Source organism: Diuraphis noxia, unplaced genomic scaffold (genome assembly GCF_037042655.1).
Source record: "Diuraphis noxia isolate RWA-SAM2 unplaced genomic scaffold, SU_Dnox_SAM2 contig0003, whole genome shotgun sequence".
Classification (NCBI taxonomy): domain Eukaryota; kingdom Metazoa; phylum Arthropoda; class Insecta; order Hemiptera; family Aphididae; genus Diuraphis; species Diuraphis noxia.
The window spans coordinates 4,417,858-4,440,104 of NW_028301713.1; the positions used below are offsets into that span (position 1 = coordinate 4,417,858).

Sequence of the window (22,247 nt, forward strand, 5' to 3'; positions counted from 1 at the left end):
TAATAAATATAGCATAAACAATTAGCTTTCCATTTTTTTTTAATACTTTCTGTATAATGGTATAATATATGCATACTGTTAGAATTTATAAATTGTATGCAAATTAATACTTCAAGCATAATATAAGTATAATGAGTGTATACATTTATACAACATAAATGTAATATTCGTTATGTTTTAAAAATATATATTATTATAGGTACTTAGGTAGGTAGAAGACGCTAGACTAAAAAACTAAAATGTATACCATATGTATAACGTTGTATTATATAAGAGGGTGTACAAGAGTGAAACTCAAATCTTTCCCCTCCCTCTATTCTTCAAATATGTATGAGACATATATGAGAATTATAGGTACAAATAAGGGCATCCCTCTACTTGGTTTGAGCCACTTCCGTCCTTGATTATAAGTAACCTAGTTACAGAGTGTACCTTGTTTTCGTGGACACATGGTATAATACCCTCAGGGGTGACATACATTTTCGGGTCACATGTCAACATTTTTTTAAATTAATTTATAAAAAATATGCACATACTATTAATAGTAAATACCTATGTTCATAGGTACCCGTGGTTACCGTTATAAATACAATTTTTCCTCAGAGTAATAGAGGTTTTAAAAACATCACTATCATTGTTTTAGTATCTGTTGTGTATTATGTTAGTCTTAATTATTATTTCAATGAAATATATAAACAGCATTAATATTTAATCCAACAATGTATTATTTTTCTGTTTTGGTTTTAAACAATTCGTTGTAAAAAATAAACTTTTACATAAGTACCTACCTATAAAATATTACGTATAGGATGCTGCTGTGATAGCTGAGAAAGTTTACAGTTGGTGATTTTATTTTTTAGAAATATTACAGACATTTTTTAGTGATTTTTTTCATTAAATACAAGATTTAACTTTGAAATAAACATATTTTTGAGTTTATTGAAATTTAACCAACGTGCAATAGATTCGTCATTCCTGGTATATATAGATATGCACGTGTTTTGAAAGTTTGCAAAACGTATATTATACGTAATATAATGTTATACAATATTAGATAATTCAATAATTTATTGTATCGACTATATGCATTTAACATAAGCTTAGAATATAAATATTTAGTAACTATGTTTATATTGTATACCTAATATATAATATATATATATATTAATATATTGTGTTTGTGTACATACATTTTAATTATCAATAAACAATTGTTATAATGATTTATTTTCTGTTACGAATATAATAGGCATGCACACTTAATATAGTCACTTAATATGTATTAAAGGCGCAAGAATAAAATAATTTAGAAAAAAAATCCTATGGTACGCAATGTATATCAAGACATTAGACCACGACTAAATGGTATCGTACTATCGTATACATTTGTATATAAAATATATAAAAATTTAAAACAAAACTTTATAATATGCGTTTAACACATGCAGCAGCATTCAAATCTCTATGATACACATACGACATACAACAAACCCCGTCTAAACTTGCACTGTAAATTGTAATAATAGATAACTTCACGAATTCCTGGTCAAATCGAATCTTATCAGTTGATTATGATTTATGTAGATTAGTTGTTATTGTCGACTTGTCGACAAAATACAATAAATATAAGGTTTATAAATTAGTTGCATTTTTAAATTATTCAAATACTTTAGAAAAACTGTTATAAGAAATTCTTGGTTCGAAAACTCATTTAACGTTCTTAGTTTTATACATAGTAAATTTAAAAATTTATTGCATGTAATAATTTATTATTACTTTTTTAAGTAAATATATATGAAAAAAAATTGTTCTGATGTCAAAAGAAAATTCAAACTTGAATTAAAATATGGTCCAGTCTTCTGCGAATTATACATACATTTTTCGAAAATTATATAATGTCTAGAACTCAATAGTTGTTGATTAAAAAGAAACTTGGGAGAAATTCATTTTTGTTCAACATTATTCGGAATTTTATGAAAAAAAATTTCTTCAGAATTAGTTCGGATATATCATATAATAATTATTAATTATTAATTAATTATTTATTAATCGTATCGTACAATGAAAATAATCGGTTAGGTAATATAATTTATTATTTACATATTTTATACCAATGTAGTTGAGTAGTTCCATGTGACCATGTTATATCAATGACGTACCATTTGAACGTCATAATATTGAGTTTTACGCCGTCAATGTTTTTTTTTGTTTCCATATTAATTTACAATTTTTTCCGATAATTCGTATAACTGCGCGTTGCTTCGTTACACCACGAGCACGTTTCTTTTTTCAAATGCTCATCAGTCATCATAATACTAACAGTTTTTGTCACGTTTTTATCGATTAATATATTAATATTATTTTGATGGATACACATACAATATATATGGTGCTCGGTGACCGGTGTACCGTCAGTTGCGCGTGATAATTTCAGCGCACGTTAATTGGGCGTGGAAATTATAGCGCATGACAATGAAGCGCATACGACATCTTGGTGCACGTCAAATTAGCGAATACGACATTTTAGCGTGTGATATTTTAACTCAACAAAATAACAAAATAACAAAATAATACAATAAAGATACAGCAAAAAAAATATTACACATATGCGAATATTTTGAAAATCGACCACTCAATGAGTACTTACAAGGGATAGCCCACAACTTGAATTTAAATAAATGATTATAATATGATGTTTTTTTTATAAATGTTTGTATTTTTTTTTTAAATTTTAAACATAATTTTAATTTAAATAAGTGATTTTTAAAATAATGTAATATGTAGGTATTTAACGTTTAGCAATATTTAATGATATTTTTAATATGATTTTAATTTGGTATTTTATTATATGTTTAATTAATTTGGTATATTTTAATTTTTTAATAAACATGACGCGCTGACTTGTGTTGCGCTGAAATAATATTTTTAATATGATTTTAACTTGGTATTTTATTATATTTATTATGTTTAATTAATTTGGTATATTTTAATAAACATGATGCGCTGACTTGTCTTGCGCTGAAATGACGTATACGTTGATTTGTCTTACGCTGAAATATCGTATACGCTGATTTGTCTTGCGCTGAAATATCACCGCTGAATTTTCGTGCGCTAAAATGACCGCGCTGAATTGTCATCGATCCTCGGTGACCGGTGCTACTGAAATATCGTCGTCAAAAATATTCCATTCTGTAGAATAAAACAAATTTGATTTGGTTTTTTTAATTAATAGATGGAAGTATTTCTACTGCTCACATTAAACTCCATTTTTTAATATTTATATCTCAAAATTTAAAGGTAATATATTATATTGGTTTATAAAAAAAAAATGTAAGTGTTTTTACAAATTATTATAAATTATTACTTAAGATTAAATTAAAAATCATATTAGTTTAATAGTTGACTGTATTTTTTTAAAAAATTTTTACATAAAAAGTGCGGTATTAAAATCTGAAAATTCAACAAGGCCTGTAGAGTTTTTTCCGTTAAGTTTTTTTTGTTAAAATAATACATCAACTACTCCTCACCCCTAAATATAGGAATAGGAGTAGAGCAATAGATTAGTGGAAAAGTATTATAATATTTAAGTTTTAGGTGACAACTGAAATATAAAATATAATTTTTAAATTTTATAGAACACTAAAAATATAATAAATCGGCAACAGGCCATCCTATCCAACGGAAATTAATAACGTTAAAACTATGCCTATTAAAATCGGTTTCAATTAACTCGATCTTTAATTTGTAGTTAACACGATGATGGATAGTTATCAATAACAGTAAGCCTTTTAGATTTAAATTGTTTTTTTTCTATAGAGGGGGAGGTATGAAACGGAAGCGTAATTTTGATGCGTGCCCTGCATGGTTTGAGTAAAAAAAACTATATAATAATAATTAAATTAAATTAATACAAGAATAGGTATATAATAATACTAGAATTGTTCACGAATAAACAAACTTTTTTACAGTAGGTAATAATGTTGTAGGTACGTAAATAATATATTATAGTTCGGTCGAAATTCCACAGGTCGTTGTTTTTGGCTTAACAGTCATTTTGATTTACACAATATATATTTATTAACTTTGGTCGTGAACTTGATGCAACTTATTTTATTATATGTGTTTAATATTGAACTTTTTTTGAGTGATAAAATGACTGTCTATAGATATGAATATTAGGCCGTTTCTCAAAAATGATTGCCTCGAAAATTTGATTGTTATAGGTACACATTTAAATAAGTATAATGTATAATATGTCTTAGGGTTTTTTAAGAATTGTTTTCATTAGATATTATTTGCTTACCTACCGAGGAATAAGAATAATTTTTTTCAAGACCGTAATATCTCTAATTAAATCTATAAATTATTAGTATACTCGGACAATGTTTGTCCTAAAAATGCACCGAAAAACGAAGGGAAATGTTTGTATCCGGAAATTTGCTCGTAACCCTTAAAATATTATATGTAGGTCATGTCTGCAAATCATACAATATGGTTTTCATAATTATTTCCGCAACTAGAATAGAACACGCTGTTACACGTCAATTGGTCTAAAGTTTATGCGAAAAATATACGCGCACATGAAATTGCATGCTTTCACAAACCACGTGCGCCCCATTACTCGTGGGTAGAACCAATCAGAGAGGGTGGTTTAAATTGAACGTGCGTATCTCCGGTGACTTACTTTCTGCGTATAGTATAGATGCTGCGACACAACGTGTATATCGTATAACATGTTATATGTATGATTATACATATATACGGCCTTTCATAGATATACCACCGTTTAACGTGATCGGTGAACACATTGCAGTTACCCAGTACACGTGTTCCAATTCCGTTTAGTAGGTAGGTAGTATAAAATATAATAAACAATTTGGTATCAATAATATTTGAATGATATACGCCAAAATAACATGTATAGGAAAAAAACATGCTAAATGGGTCGGAGGCTGTTGCAGTGGCTTTTCAATTTAAGAAAATTCCGTCTGGGATTCAATGTATAGTGTCCAATGTAGGCGGGAAAGTTTAGAATTTGTCATACAGATATATAGCATGGTTATTTTATAGTTTTATACAACGACCCGCGAGATACAGCGGGTAATGCAAAATATAAATTTATAATTATAGTTTGATTGAAAAATAGTACTATATAGAAAACTAATAATAACGTTACGTTTATAGTGTAAATTTGTATTCAATAAAACATTTCGAATGTAAGATTGATTTATTAATTTATTATTATTTATGACGGATTTTATTTCAGTAAAATTTTATAGTTGTCCAGCTGCAGCTTTGCTTTGCAACCTCCGTTTATAATGTCAACAAATTTTTCGTTACTTACACACAGTGACGTATTTACGGGGGGGGAGGGGTCCCCGGGTCTCGACCCCCCCCAGAAAAAAATTTTAAAAGATTATAATATTAGCTTGCTACGTAATGGTATCGAGAAAAATAATATTAATTTATATTATGTGTTTTAATGTTTGTATTACAATATTTTTAACCATAACTTGGGTTTAACCTTTGGTTATTTTTTTTTATCGCATCGTCGCCATCCGACGACGACAACAATGACAATAACAACGTAATATACAATATACCTATATAATTATATTAGTACGCTATATATTATAGACGATATAGTAGACTCGTATGTATTTTATTATAATATTATAAACTTATACTTAATATTTAGACCCCCCGCCCCCCCATAAAAAAATTGAAAATACGCCACTGCTTATACATAATAATTGTTTTAGGTTGTAATGTCTTCAGTTATGTTTTATTGATGAATGACAGCTGACAGGGTACTCGATTAAACATCACCTTATAGTGCGTTATCACATTTTTAACGAAGTCTGAAGTCTGAATACGTCTCAGTTCATTTAAGTTACCCTCAGTGCACCACAATAATGTATAGTCGTTGTAATTTATTATATTATTTTGGCTTACACTCTTTTTTACACATTAAAGTTTAGGTAAGTGTACTCATTTTGAATAATGCATTTATGTATATTTTAGTATCTTTAAATTAACTGAACGTCATTCTATTTTGAAAATTGAAAACAATAGTAACTACACTTTTCTATTATGATTTATGGCACTAATGCACCATATCGCGCATCAGTTTACTACTCATACTTATTTGACTTCAATGAGTCACGCACTCACGCTTTGTCATTTTTAAAATTAAATGTGGTTTCTTCTCTATTCCCACAGTAGTTTTTATAAAAATTTCTTATACAACTGTTAAGTTCTTTTGTCATCGCCACGGTTCTGTTTACTCTGTTTCCTAAAAGTATTGGTTACGGACCCGGGACCACTAATGACGTACTCTTGAAATTCAATCGAATTCGTTGATAAAACTACAGACGCACTTGGGATGTAAACCTCTCCTGCAACGAATTCCCTTCTTCCTTGGAGCAAGGGTACCGTCCACCGTGGTCATTCTAAGTAAGTACTTTCAAGTTGTAATTTTTCAGAATTCTCGAGTAATAGAGAATTCGTTTAAGAGCTGTAGGTAGGTACAATCGTAGAAAAATGCAATTTTCGTAAACTTATTGTAAGATTTAGCTTTTTTAATATTTAGGATCTTTTATTTTGCGTTTTTATGCTTTTTATGAATTTTTAAATTTTTAGCGTTTTTATGTAAATGTTTAATAGTCACATAACTGTTTTCATTATTTTCATCATCCTCCATTAATTAAAAAGTTTTTACACAAATTTTATAAATTATAATTTAATTTTTTTCTTATACATTTTTATAAGTGAATAAAAATAATTAAAAATTTAGTTTTAGGTTACTAAACATATTATGTTATCCTAATATCCCTGTTTCATCAGTCCGTCCGTTAGTAACCTGCAGCAGTGCATATTATATAGTTATGATTGTCGATATCAAGATATTTTTTTATTATACACAGGTCATAGTTATATTGTACATAAATTATATATGGAATTATAATTATTTATTGGGTTGAATTGAAAGTACGCTTGGAAACTTTGAACGCTCGCCGAGTGAGCTTCTATTTTGTGCCCTTCTTAATACAACGCTTGACAGATTGTCATACGTTTTAATTTTGATTTTTGAAATGCATTTTTTGGCGTTTACAATGCGCATTTTATACTGTAGTTTTGGAGATTAAAATGTAATTTTCAAGGTTTTCTAATGCATTTTCAGGATTTATATCGCGTTTTTTGATATTTTAAAATCATTTTTTGAATGTTTTATAGTTTTATACTGCATTTAATTCATATATATTAGCCTTCGACTATTTACAGCAATATTTTAGGCACTTGTGTGTCCCAGAATTTTACGAAATTCTGCGTGAACGAAGGTGCCTCATATAGGTACAGGATAACACGATTTTCACACATCACGTCATATGTAGTCCTATTACCATAGCTGGTATACACATTATTGCCATTGGTCGTCATTGCCGCGAGGAGTCACACGCAACGCGTCGGTAGAGCACACGTGCGCGGAATGAGCATAGGTGGGCGACGGTTTATATAATGTTAAAACGATAAAATACATTAATATAATTACAGCACACGTGAGTCGCCAGTACCTCGTGGCCGTCATGGAGCATGCGTCACGTGTACGGTGACGTGAATTTATGCGCAGCGTCTGAGCATCGCGGTGCCCTGTACCGGTGGTGCGCGTCACGTGTGGGCCGTGGTTCACGTGGTGCCACACGGCTGGCGCCGGCCGTATAAAGACTGTGCGTCCGGCGGCGTGGACCATTCAAGTCGTTCATTCGCACCCGGTACCCCACTCTGCAGCGATATACGATATAATATTAATTTATACCGGCACATCATCGTAATATCGCGTATATAATACGTACTTATCGCGATATTATCATACACTCATAGCCGTGCGCTGCAGCGGTAAACCGAAAACCAAAAACCCTTTCATAGGCCGTATGTCTAATAATAATAATAATAATATTATTATTATTTACGACGAGCTTAATTATTATAACGATCACTCACAGAAATCCGTCCGTTCCAGTAACGAGTGTCAGGTCGTTGATCGCAGCCCGCACTTCAGCAGACGAACGCATTTACTTCAGCAGCATCACTGAACATGCCGAGCAACGGTGACCAGGCCAACAATCCATCGATGGACGAAAAACGCAATTTTGGATCTTACGTATCCCGCAGCATGGTGATGTACGAAGACGGCGGTGGAAGTAGAGGCGACTCGAGCTCAAGTGGAAACGGCGGCAGTGACTTAGACGACGACTACGAGAGTTGGTCCCCGGATAGTCTCAGCAAAACTGGCGTCAACGGCTCTTTGTCGTCCGGCAGCGCCGACGAGGGCTGTTACAGCGGTTACGGCGATAAATCGTCGAGGACCCACAGTGGCAGCGGCAACAGCAGTAGCGGCGGCGGCGGAAGTAGCAGCAGTGGTGGCGGCGGCAGCAACAGCAATAACGGCGGGAGTGGAAGCAGTGACAGCAGTGGCAGTGACGGCGGCGGAAGCGGCCACAGAGGCAAGTGGTTATTATCGTTGCGTACCGTCATCGACCGGATGGTCGGCAGCGAGCGCAAGAGCCGCAGCAAGAAGAGAGTCGTCAAGACCATCCTCCGACCACCGACCACTTACAAGTACGTCATCGGCATGTCCGGGATCCCGTCCAAGGTTCCCGTCTACCCAAAAAACTACATGATGTGAACTCGATTTCCTGCCGCCGTTCTATCGCTGTACCCGCAGCACCTTTGGAACCCTATCGACAACCACTGCATGAACCTTATCGGCAATCACTGCACACACGACCATTGCGATCACCTCCAATCGTCACGTTTCCCGGCCGCCTTCACAGCCAACACCGTCTCTATCATTACCATTTGTATGATCCCGTCCATCCCGACCACGGTCATCGGACGTCAAGCGCCATTCTTCCCTAGGTATCATTTGAAAATGCCGTCACGTCATTCACGTCATTGGTCATTGGAACAACGCAACAGCAACACGCGGGAGTTATTACCTAAATATTGGACGCATTCATAACTGTCTTGATTTGAAACAAAAAGGTATAATAATAGTAACATTATCGACTTAAAACGATTTCGCTGAATCTTATATGTATAAATTAGTAGAAATGTGATGGATAATCAAAAAAAAAAAATTCCTATATACCATATATATATATATAACAGACTGACTATACCAATACGCCTTACAGTTTAAAATATTTATATTGTATCCACATAAAATTTTTGAGGCTCGGCGGACTCGATAAAAAATCGGTAGAATTCATGCATGACCCGAATCCCGATAAATTAGAATTAGATTTATTATTCATATGTATAATGTTTAAAAATAGATTTACTGAATAGTACTCACTACCCATTAGTGGTATATATCCTATCTATACGTCGTACTTCGTACACTCGTGTGATATAATTATTTAATTTATATATTAATATTATTTATTGGAATATCATCTTATCTATCCTATAACAAAACGTATTTCACATGTTTTTAGACCAAAAGTGATTTTTGATTCGTAGAGATTTTCTGACATACACATATATTCAAATGGACGGCTTTTACAGCTGTGGATAAAAACAAATATTTCAAAACGGTCTACGAATTTAAATCACTTTACCATTTATATTATGGGCGAAAAAAAACATTTAAAAAATATAATTATAAAACTAATTTCTTAATTTTGTGGTAAAAAGGCTTCCTTCAAGATGATATTTTACTTGTGATAATTATTGTAATTTAGATTGAATAGTGTGCACTATACATACCTACTCCCATATTTTCGATCATATAAATATTCTTTGACCCTTGTAGTAGTCGTATACTATTTGAAATCTAGTGCATTAGACGATATTATATGTTATTATGTACCTATTAGGCTTAAACGATTTTCATGGTAAGATTATACTTCTATTTTATACATACATTTAAACATTTGTAATGTGACTATATTTTAAATATTTTTAATAGCACAGTTTGAAGTAAAAATAATAATTAATATTAAAAATATAAGAGAGATTTATTATACTGAAATATATGAAACATTATTATTAATCTATGTTCTATACCCTTCATAGTATATATAATATATTATAACTTCCACGTAACAATTACTATACTTCTCAATTATCGAGTGATTTTAATGTGTTTCGTACGAATTAAATAGATGTCCATAAAAATGTAACAATAAAAATAAATTCTATGATATAAAATTACTGTTTTAAATTTTTTGAAATTAGGTCCTGAATCTGGTCTTTGTTTATTTATAATTTTAGTCCACGTGTGCGGTAATTCTATTAATTGGTTCATAGGTGATAGGTACCTCTACTCGAGAATAAAAACCGATCGTTATAAATATTATAGTATGATGAATTATTAATATTAACATAATATATTCCATAAATAAGACATAGGTTTTTATTTCTCGTATAGTGATTTAGACGATATTATCTTTGAATATATATGTCATATAGATGGGTACCTATAATTTGTATGTATTTATTTATATAAATTCATTTTAGGATGAGCTCGACGTCATTTTATGTTTTATATGATATAAATGTTGTTTTTTTTAAACTGCAGTGTCAGACATTCAGTGCACGACGAAGATTGCAGTGACTATTGAACTTTGCAGGACGATAATAGTATTAGTAGGTAATTTTAAAACGCTTAAATAGTATAATATAATTATATGCTTTCGGGGGATAGATATACGTATTTGCGCATATTTGGCCGGTTGTAAGCTGTGCTCAAAAATCTCTATTTTTTTATAACTTGTACCGGAAATTTTTATGCAACTCAATATTTTTCTGGTAGGTTTTCTAAATAATTGCAGCGCACCTATTATACGTAATTGTATTCACATTTATGATGGCATCTTTTGACAGTGAGTAGTACATACACAAATTTCTATAGGTACTATAGGAAATAATTTACAGTATTATTTTAACAATTAGTTAAATCTAAATGAAAATAAACTTTACGACGATGCAATCGAGCAATCGAGCAGATATTCCTTCAACGGTTCAATATCATCATGTCAAGGTCCTGTGTTGGTTTAATTCCATTATTATCGATTAGGTATAGGCGCTTAGGAATTATACATACCTATAACAAATATTTAGCTTAAGGACACTAAGGTGGCGTGGATTCCGATTTATAGTATAGCAAGAGACGGGATAGCCCCTTTGTCTGATGGATCAGTTACAACAGATGGACATAAGCGAGTAAGAGACAATCGTAAATTAGCAATATTATAAGAATGATATATCTACGCATGAATATAGTTTACAGAATTGGACAGATTTAAATTAAAGTTTTAAATTGTATAATATAATCTGTAGATAACAATAATTTGGTATAATATATTATATTTTATAATTATTATATTTTATATTTTTGGTATTAATATGTAGTTTGAAGCTGGAATGTCGAGAAAATATGTATTGCATTTACATTTGTGTGAGTACCTACGGTTATTCGTTTAGAATTACGACAAAATATCAAAAGTAATCAACCTAATAAATTTTCCTTAGTTTATCAGTTTATCGCTGAATATTAAATATCATTATAATTTTGAATTCTAAGTTCAAATTAATTTTTTGTTACATTCCTTTTTTTTTTTTTTTTTTTTCGAAAGTAGAAAGACTTGCTGGTAATCTTCTATTAAAATTTTCTAATGTTAGTTATGAAAAAATAATTTGAAAAATTTCGAGATTTTGACAAATTTTGCCATGAATCTATAAACTTAAAATGCATATAAAAAAAAAATGTTACCTATATATCGCTAATATTTTTGAACTGCTATTTTAATCATTTTCGATGCTATTAAAGCATCTTACGAGAAACTTAATTAGCATTGAATTTTCAGCCTTTTGATGAAAGTTAAAAGTTTTTAACGATAATAATTTTAATAATATTTACAAAATATTGTATTGTGTATAATATATTTATTGCATAAAAATTTTCAAGACCATAACTCACTCAAAAAATTCAGTTTGAACATTTTGACATTTATAGAAAACGTTAATTTCAATATTTGATGAAAATTTAAAGTGTTTACGGTTATTGGTTTTTGAGTTACACCAAAAAATAAAATTAGTTTTTCCAAATGTTGATAACAGACGAAAAAACCCATCATTATAAATACAATATTTGCTACACTCAGAATCTACATACTGTTAATAATTGGCTTCTAAATACAATTTATTAAATTATTTTTCTCTCTTTTCTCTACACACTGCATGTGATGTGTGCATATTTTATAATATTGTAACATGTAACTATTTTTACTCCCGAAAAGTTAGTATATTTATTTTAGTAACAAAAATAACAAACACATACTTTTTACGATTCACGTGAACTCATCAAAGTTTTTTCTGCTACCATAAATATGTATATATATATGTTGTAAAATTTTAAAATCTGCAAAGTTTGCAGGTATCACTCGCACTCGTGCAACAGTCGTTCATGGGTCCTACATATAACGTATTTTCATATCTCTTCTAAAAATAGTCACAGTTCTATTATATAATATAGATTTTTGATAAAAAAAAAAAAACGATGGTAATCGGAATCCCGAGATTACAATAGATTTACTCACTATCACATGAAAATGATTTTAAATATGTAATTGAATTACAAATAGGTATATTAAATATTATATTTATCATTGAACAAATTAATATTTAGTAGTATTTAAAAACATTTTGATAATTTTATTATAATAATGATAATAACAATCACGGATAGTTAATTGAATTTAAGTTGAATATTTATATTTAAATTGAACATTTAAAGTTCTAATATATTACAAATTATCGTCAAAATATTATAGAAAACGTAATATTTTATTTCAAGGTACTATACATATTATATATATTAATTTTTTGAATGATACGTGTAATATAAAATATACCTATTTGTAAAAAATATTTACATAAATCATTTTCATGCGATTAATAATGTAATCTGGGGATTTTTTTCCGGGGCGTTCGTCGGGGGATTTATTTTCTCAGGGATTTTTATCCCTGGATTCCAAATCGACTTTTGATCGATCCCTGTCGACGCAGTGGCGCAAAAAAAAAAAAACAGAGACCGCAACGGAACAACACTCATCATTGGATATCGGGCAGTCCGCTGGTGGTGTATACGAAACCACCAACACTGGCGATTTATCACGGTCTCGACATCTGTGGACAACATCGACTGCAGCTGCACCTGAGGCTGCCAAAGCCGTGAAAAATGCAGTGGCAGTGCGGTGGATGTGGAAAGAGTGGCAATTAGCGATTGAATGTCACGTAACTATCAACTTGCAGATGACCGGATGTCCAGAGACAATGTCCGGAGACAATGTGCAAGCATACAAGTAGGTGCGTATGCGTCATCGCAAGTAGTCCGAGTAAGTACGGCATTTTTCTGCCAAATAAACTGGTTGATTGATTTCCGTGATTATGAAAAACACTTTTCCGCCAAAAACGAAAAAGTACAATTCCTGTTTCCGTCAAAATGTATTTTCGTGAAAAAACACTTCTATATAATGAAACATTAATACATATATATTAATATCATAATATTCTATTGCCTAAAAATTAAGATAATTTGTTACCAGAATATTTTAGGGTAAAAGCGTGCTTTGGACTTTGGTGAAACAGGAATTGTACTAATTTCGCTTTTATTGGAAAAGAATTAGGGTGTAAGCGTAGTGTAATACCCGCCGGGTGCCATTACAAATTTGGCTAAAGATATTTAGTTAAGCAATAAATAATAAATAATAGTTACCTTATGCAGGTTGAATATTAATTTTGGAGTGGACGGGTATTTGGCATTGCTCAAGATCAAATGTTAACAAAAAATTGTAGTTAAAATGAAACTCGCCGAGTATGAAATGTTTAATTAGTGTAATTAGGTATATCTATGACTAAAAGTTTTAAAATAAGTTCCAGATTTTCAACTTCAGTATCTTTTCTGGTAGGAAAGTTAATTAGTTAGTGCATTCAGGAGGTCAAAATTAAAAATTTTCAGTAGATGCAAAAGTATTCAAAAGCACCCGGGGGGGTCAAGAAAAAATGGTAATTTTTTCGCAAAATTGGTCAACAAAAATATCGGTTTTGGTTTTTAGTGTAATGAAAATAAAAAAAATTATCGTATATCCATGATATTTTGATTGAGAAGGTTCTTCAAAAATTGTTATCAGTACAAGTTAAAAGAAAATCGTAAATCCACAATAAATTTTTATAAGCATGTCTCGAGTTAGAATTTTGACAAAAAAAAATAAATATCTACGGAAAGTCAAATTAAATTTGTATGTTAGTTAAAACTTTAAAAGCTAATCAATCGATTTCTCATGATGTTCATATTTTATTATAATTCAAAAACGAATAACAGATAGATACTTGGAATTTACAAAATATAATTTTTTAATTTTTAGATTCTGAGCGGTGCGATGAATGTATTGATTTTACCATGATGTGTGTTTTTATTAATTTTTTTTTTTTGTGTCTGTTATCACGTTTTGGGGCAGTAAAAATGCTTCGATTTTTGACTTCAGTAACTCGTTCGATCAGAAAGTGAATCTAGTTGGTACTTTGGGGGGTTCTTAATACTTTTCTAAATAATCGATAAAAACTAACTAAAAATTAAGGGAAAAACGGGAAATTTTACGCACACTCATTTTTCGACAAAATCGATTTTGGTTTTTGATGTAACTTTAAAATGAATGACCATAGATACATGAAATTTTCACCGAATGTTTATATAAGTATATTCTATCCACCATGCAATTTTTAAAATTTTTTGACTTATGTTAAACTATTCACAGGTATATGCAATTTTCGATCATTATTAGTTTTTTTTAAATTAATATCGATAAAAATGTATTTTTTGGGTAGAAAATCTTGAAAATTTAATACAAGGCTCTTAACATATTGTTACAATAGCAGTTGAAAAATAAAAGAAATTCATCGTCACAATTTTTTTTTACAAGCATTCAATGTTTGAATTTTGACAAAATACGTAAAAATCACGAAAATTCGCAAATTATTTTAAGCTAGAAATTCATAAAAAATGTTCTTTTCAAATTTAAGATTTAAAAATTTAATACAAGATTCCTTACAAGTTTGTCAATCTTTATCACAAATAAAAAGTCCACCGGAAATTCAAATTAAATTTTTATGAGCATTTGAAATTTAAATGTTTACAACATTGGATTTCCACTGGATTTCACATTTAGTGATTTTCTTGTTTTGGTGTAACTCTAAAAGTCTCAAACAATGACCGCAGATACTTGAAATTTTCTTAGAATGTTTATATAGACATTTTCTATATTTGATAACATTTTCAAAATATTTAGATTTGTTTTTAGCTATTTACTGACATTTTAATTTTTCAACTTTTATAGTTTTTTTTTCTATAAATATCGATAAAAATTTATTTGTTCGGTAGAAAAACTTTAAAATTTAGTTCAAGGCTTCTAACACATTTTAACAATAGCAGTTAAAAAATAAAATAAATTCATAGCCACAATTTTTTTTTTACAAGGATTCAAAGTTTGAATTTTGATAACATACGTAAAAATCACTAAAATTCATAAATTATTTTATGCTAGAAATTCATAAAAAATTTTCCTTTTATATCTAAGATTTGAAAATTTAATACATGGCTCCTATCATATTTTTACAATAGCAATTGAAAAATAAAAGAAATGCGTAGTCACAATCTTTTTTTACAAGCATTCAAATTTTAAATTTTGACAACATATGTAAAATTTACGAAAATCACGAAAATGCGCAAATTATTTCAAACTAGAAATTCATAAAAAATTTTCTTTTTAAATCTAAGATTTTTAATTTTTAATTATTTATATATAATATATCCTAGACAGATAAACCGTCTTCGCTCAGAATCGTTTTTCGTATACAATAATGATATAATATTATTGGATTCAAATTTAATTCCATCCATTACAGTAACCCACTTGAACCTACTGTACAGCAGAGCGATATCCACGACTTATCCGCCTTTTTAATAATTACTTGATAAAATGAAGAAAGATTTTGACTCATTTTGAGCTGTTCACTGACATTTTTAATATTAAATATTTTTAGTTTTTTTTTTCTATAAATGTCAATAACATTTTGTTCGTTGTGTCAAAAATAAGCTTAAAAAGTGTTCCTGATAATAATATATTGTTATAATAGCAGTTGAAAAATATTAAAAATACATAGACACGACTTTTTTTTATAAGCATTCAATATTGAATTTTTTTGATAACATTTATAAATCCAAAATTCGGACGAAATTGCATACTTAAACCAAGAATAATGATTTTAGCTATTTTATTGTAATTTAAAAATATTATTTTCGCGTACTTGAAACATATACATAGAGTGGGTATGTTATTATATTTTATACACTCACAATGATATTGTCAAACGCAATTTTTTCGACTTTAATCACAATAATATAACATAAAATATATCTATTTGGTAATATTATAGGCTGACCGCTTTCGTTCAGAATCGTTTTTCGTATGCCAAGATTTTATACCATTGAATTCGAAATTAACACATCCATTACAGTGTTTCACTAAACAGCGTTATCCACTTACCTGCTCGTCTTATTTCGGATTAGTCCGTTGGTGTACTTTAGTTATGTGTACAAGAAGAATGGATTGGGATTCACTCGATTTTCTCATCGAAATTATATTATATACGAGCCTATACAGTTTACGCAAAACAATTCGATGAAACAGAAATTAATATTAAAAGCACAGACAGTATTTATAATACTGAAAAATTTAATTCTATACCCTGTTATATGGCTTCCGTGTAGATAACGACCTTTTTGATAAGTAATTATACGAATCCAATTTGTTTCCGCTAAATCTAAAAACTGTTCGATTTTTGTTTCTACAATAACTTTTCACACTTGCCATTTTTGTTATATTTTTTTCAATTATTTTTCCTAGTAAGAGATGTATTTTGTATTTCTCAGAAATCGCTCTTTAAAGTTATTTTTATTTTATTGATATAATGATGTATTACTTACCGTAAATTTTTATTGAGTTTGTGTTAACGCCATACACATTTTGGATGGGAAATCAAGCTATCTAATAATCTTACGAGTCTAAAAACATAAATTAAACAGTTCATTTTAATAATTTATTTTCTTTATAAACAAAACTTCAACACAACTTAATTGAGTGCTAGGTGACTTGATTAAATTTTATCTAATAATATCTTATTATGTTAATAAATGCTGATTGTTTTATACCAAACATGGGTCCCATTTATTAAGAATCCGATAATTTAATATTGTTATGGAATCAATATTTACTATGTTGCAATTATTTTATTATTATTTTTTATCATATTATTTTATTTTCATTATTAATTGATCAAACGTGCTCATAAATTTTGATTTAAAACTAAAATTTTGTTTTGTGTATGGTTTATTAATCATTATTAATAGGTCTTTAATCTGCGTACTCACTACTCATTGCAGCATAAAGGTGCTAAACACTAAACACATTTTATTTAACTTTTGGTGTTGACCGTCATATTATATATTATTTGGTACCTAACTATATTGGATTAAAAAATCAACGTTGTGTTGAACATTGACTAATTTAACTAACTCAAGTTAATTGCCCATTTTTAATAAAATATTAAAATAATTGACGAATAGTAGTTATATTAAACGCACAGTGTAGACAAATAACATTCGGGCATTTTGCCTTGAAAATAATGTGTTGTAAATATTTTGTAATATAATATGAATTAGAGTTTAAGACAGATGATAGGGAGGGGGTGAATACGATATCTTTGCCACCGCTATAAAGTGTCAGTGGCAACCTATCCCAACCCTCTACCCTCTAGAGATTATCCTTTTGATTCTGAACAACACATAATGATGCTAATATGCAGTGCAAAGTGTGAGTAATATTTTTTGTTAATATTTGATTTAAAAAAAAATAAAAATAAATATTACAAATAATGTGACTCAATTGATTATGTTCAAAAAGAATAACAATACACATTATTGTAGCATGTCATTATTTAATATTTTTTTTTTTATTTTTTTTTTTTTGATGAGCAATAGCGGTACACAAATTTACGTTATTATTATAGTTAATAATCATTATATCTACACCACATATTATTATTATTATTAAGTATAGAAAAATGTAAACAAAGTCGATCTAGAGTAACTATATTATTATTATGACATTTCGTTTCCGTGCACGTGGAACTATATAAAACTTATGTACTATATGTTGGTAACTGCAGGTAAGTAGCAATTGAAAAACTAATTTTTTGGTACTTAGCATTGTTCCGTTACGAAAACGGAAACGGATTATGATTGTGTTTAATACTATTGTACTACCTACCACGACATGAATTGGCATTTGAAAAAGATTGCTTCGTCGCCAAGAAAATCAAAAGTTGAAAAATAAAAACCTTCAGATTACACTGTTGCAATCAATAATTTCAATATTATTATAATTTAGACAATATTTGCGGAAATAGTATATTTTATGCGATATTATTTACAATATATTTGGTACGGTAGAGCAGCGTTTCTTAAACTGTGTTCCACGGAACCCTGGGGTTCCGCGTAGATTACTTCAGGGTTCCACGAAGCTTGAATTATTTTTTTTAAATGTTCAAGAAAATTACATATATATTAAATAATAATGTATAATTCATATGGAATAATCTATCAGCTAAGTCTATATTTAATAATCTATACTTCTACTTAATATTATAATTCATTTGCAACAAATAATCCTAAAAAAAGCTAAAAAGCTAAAAAAAAAGTAGGAGTTCCACGATAAAAGTGAACATCAAAAAGGTTTCCGTGGATAAAAAAGTTTAAGAAACGCTGCGGTAGAGGGTCGTCGTCGTCATCATTAGAAAAGATAGTCTTGAGCTAGAGGTGCTGAGTAGGCGAGTCCAGTGGGTGTGTAGACGGGTGCTGGTGCTGGGGCAGGGTAGGCGACGATGGCTGCGGAAGGGACGACGGCGGGTGTCACGGCAATCCCGTTGTAGTTTCTAGACACGTACTGCGAACTGTAGGCGGTGACCACTCCAGGGTGGACGGAGGTGGCCACGACAGGTGCTGCTGCGGCTAGGGGCACAGGGACTAAACCTGACGGGGCGGCGACGGATATGGTGACCAGACAGCAGGCGACCAGCGCAAACAGTGGCTATAGAAAAGAACAAAATTAGTATGTATTTAGTTATGTGTTTTTATAGTATGTAAAAAGGTATGGTCGTATAGGTAAGTTTATAATTTATATAGTCAAAGTTCAGTGTAATTATTGATTTTTTTTCTACATATTGCATGTGAAAACTCTTAAATTTGATCTATTTTAACAATTTATTTTATTGCTTCCGTCTATTTTTTCACTTAGTATTTTCCGAGAATACCATGTCAAATTTTGATTTCTTTTTTACGACGATCTAGATTTTACGCTTCACAATCTAAAACCATGATAGCACCCAATACATAGCTTAAAATTCCTATGTGTTATGTATGTAAGGTTGAAATTTAACTTAAGAAACATTATATTATATAGGTACATGCAATTATCAAATAATACACAAAATTCTTATCATGACTCAATTTTAATTTTTAACCATAATAAAAATAAAAATAAAATATTTCTAAATCAACTAAAATTTATAAAATGTACATTTAATTCAAAACTACTTAAAATTATTACAATTACAATTTTATTTAGCTAATTTTTCATTTATATTCATGTATTCATCATTCATTTTGTCTAAACAGAGTGATCCACTAAATACTCGATTGCTCTATTTTTTACTCTGTAGGTATAATGCTTTTGAAGCTCCTTACTTGACTATACTTTACAATACTTGGATTTTTATGCTATTTAAGAAATATTCTCATTATGTGTTGATACAAACTAATTTTTGTTTCAAACGAGAACCAATATTTTTTACTACAAATGTATTGTCAAGTAGATGACTTTTTTGTAAATTTTCATGTAAGTACCTATCAGTAAAAATTCTAACGAGTAGTTTTGAAGTTAAAAATATAGGATAATAGTACTTAAAAAAATTGTTATAATGATGAGTATTTAATTTAGATAATGTTTAAAAATTATAAAACGTTAATAGTATTTAACAATTAAATAGTCAAATCATCACATAACCCAAATATTATTATATTTCAACACTTTTATTATTAGTCTGCAATGCAATGTTAAATAACTCAAAAGCTATTCTTTCTTATTTCGATTTATATATGTAAATACACAAATAATTTCAAAAAATTCATCTGCTTGACAATTTATAAGAAAAAAGGGTGATTCTCATTAAAAAAAAATTGGTATGGTCACAAAACTCCCTTCAAATGACATAACGATAAGAGTGTTTCATGAAAAATTTAAAAATATGATCCTTAAACATACATGTATAAATTAGTAAATTACAAATATTTGAATTTGAATTAACTTATTATTAAAGGGTAAAAATGGGTTTGAGTTTATTTGGAAAATCACCCACGCAGTGTACTTACTTTATTGCCTAATAAACTCGTAAAGAATATAATTTATCGATATTATATTGTCGTCAAATTCAAAAAATTTTCGTAGATCAGTACATATAATAATATATATTGTAGGTAAAATATAAATGTAATAAAATGTCTATCGATATTTAGTTTATCCCAATCGCGAACGGACGTAAAGATGAAAATAATATTAAAATATAACATAATATTAGGTTGTGTTAAATTTCGACTTACCATAGTGTTGGTGTTCATTTTGTGAGTGAATTTGTTCGTGTTTTTAAAACTGAGTAGTATAAAATGTTGTAGGCGAATGACGAGTGGTAGAGTGCTGTCGTCCAAATAATATTGATAACTGATGTAGTGGCGTACCCGACAACTGTATTTATAAGAATTATATTATCGTTGGCATAACATAATATTATTGTATTATTGTGACCATCACCGCACGTGACCGATTTTTTTTCGCACGCGATGATGCGCGTATTTCTTAATAATTCTGTGCACTGGGTTTGTGACATATACCTGTATACAACGATTTATCAATTATGTATGTTATTTCAGTGTTCACCTTCTACTACAACGGCTTCCAATTGAAATGGAAAATGCATATAGTTTGGTATTGTATACAAAGACTGCATATTTTAGATTCTGAATGAAATGATGAATCTATTGATTTTACAATGATGTGTTTTTTTTTTGTGTCTGTGTACAGCATAACTAGTCGAAAAAATGCTCAGATTTCAAACTTTGGGGTTAGTTTCCGATGTAAAAGTGAATATCCTTGGTGCATTATAGAGGTCAAAAGTAAACATTTTCAAACAGTTTTTAAAAAAATCGAGAAAAACAAAAAAAAAAAATTACAGAAAAACGGGTTAGTAAAACCAGTTTTCGACCAAATCAATTTTTTTATATGGTTGTAATTCAAAAACTAATCATTGTAAATACTTGTGTAGTGCTATCTATATACAGTTTAATTTTCAAAAATTTTTGACTTTTTTTGAGTTATTTATAGACCACTGAAATTTTCAACTTTTTTGAGAATTTTTTTTTGAAGTGTCGGTAAAAAAATGTTGGACGACCAAAAAAACTTGAAAATTTAATACAAGGTTCCTTATGAGTAGTTCTTATTGTAGCTAAAAAAATTAAAAATCGTAAGTCACGATTTTTTTTAATAAGCTTTTATAGTTCAAAATTTTACGAAATCTGTCGAAAACGCAAAAATTTGCAAGTCATTTTGAAGTTGAAAAATCATAAAACTTTTTGCGTTTATAACTAAGGATTAAAAATACAACACTAAGTTTTCCATATGTTTTCCTTCAAGTAGCTATAGAGAAAACTCGAAGCATCATTATAGGAAAAATTTTAAGTGCGTTTGAATTTTAAATTTTTACGAAATAGCGTACCGATAACGATTTATCCTGAAACAATTTTAAATATTTGTTATTATTCAAAAATAAATCCTAGATACTTGAAAATTTTACCAGTTATTAGGATTGGCATTTTCTTTACATGATTTAATTTTCAAAATATTTTGACTTTTTTTGAGATATTTATAGACGACTGAAATTTTCAATTTGTCTGAAATCCTAGAAATTCATAAAAAATTAACCTTTTATACCAAAGATTTGAAAATTTAATACAAGGCTCCTAAAATAGTTTTACAATAGCATTTGAAAAATAAAAGAAATATATAGTCACAAAT

General features: G+C 29.4%; 2 protein-coding genes across 3 annotated transcripts; one reads left to right on the plus strand and one right to left on the minus strand.

The window, feature by feature from the left end:
- The first annotated feature begins 6,283 nt into the window (after positions 1-6,283).
- On the plus strand, positions 6,284-10,157 carry LOC107173760 (uncharacterized). Of its 2 annotated transcripts, none has more exons than XM_089224546.1 (2): positions 6,284-6,456; positions 8,021-10,157. In XM_089224546.1, the coding sequence occupies exon 2, from the start codon at positions 8,096-8,098 to the stop codon at positions 8,684-8,686; it is 591 nt and encodes a 196-aa protein (XP_089080672.1). In that variant the 5' UTR covers positions 6,284-6,456; positions 8,021-8,095; the 3' UTR covers positions 8,687-10,157. The 2 variants fall into 2 exon arrangements, with proteins under 2 accessions (XP_089080672.1, XP_089080671.1); XM_089224545.1 differs by lacking the exon at positions 6,284-6,456 and adding an exon at positions 7,615-7,929.
- Positions 10,158-18,518: 8,361 nt separating this feature from the next.
- Positions 18,519-20,938, minus strand: LOC107173772 (uncharacterized). The gene is made up of 2 exons (XM_015524436.2): positions 20,780-20,938; positions 18,519-19,211 (listed from the first exon to the last, which is right to left on the minus strand). Exons 1-2 carry the CDS (start codon positions 20,795-20,797, stop codon positions 18,915-18,917), a joined length of 315 nt encoding a protein of 104 aa, XP_015379922.1. The 5' UTR covers positions 20,798-20,938; the 3' UTR covers positions 18,519-18,914.
- Between the last annotated feature and the right edge of the window lie 1,309 nt (positions 20,939-22,247).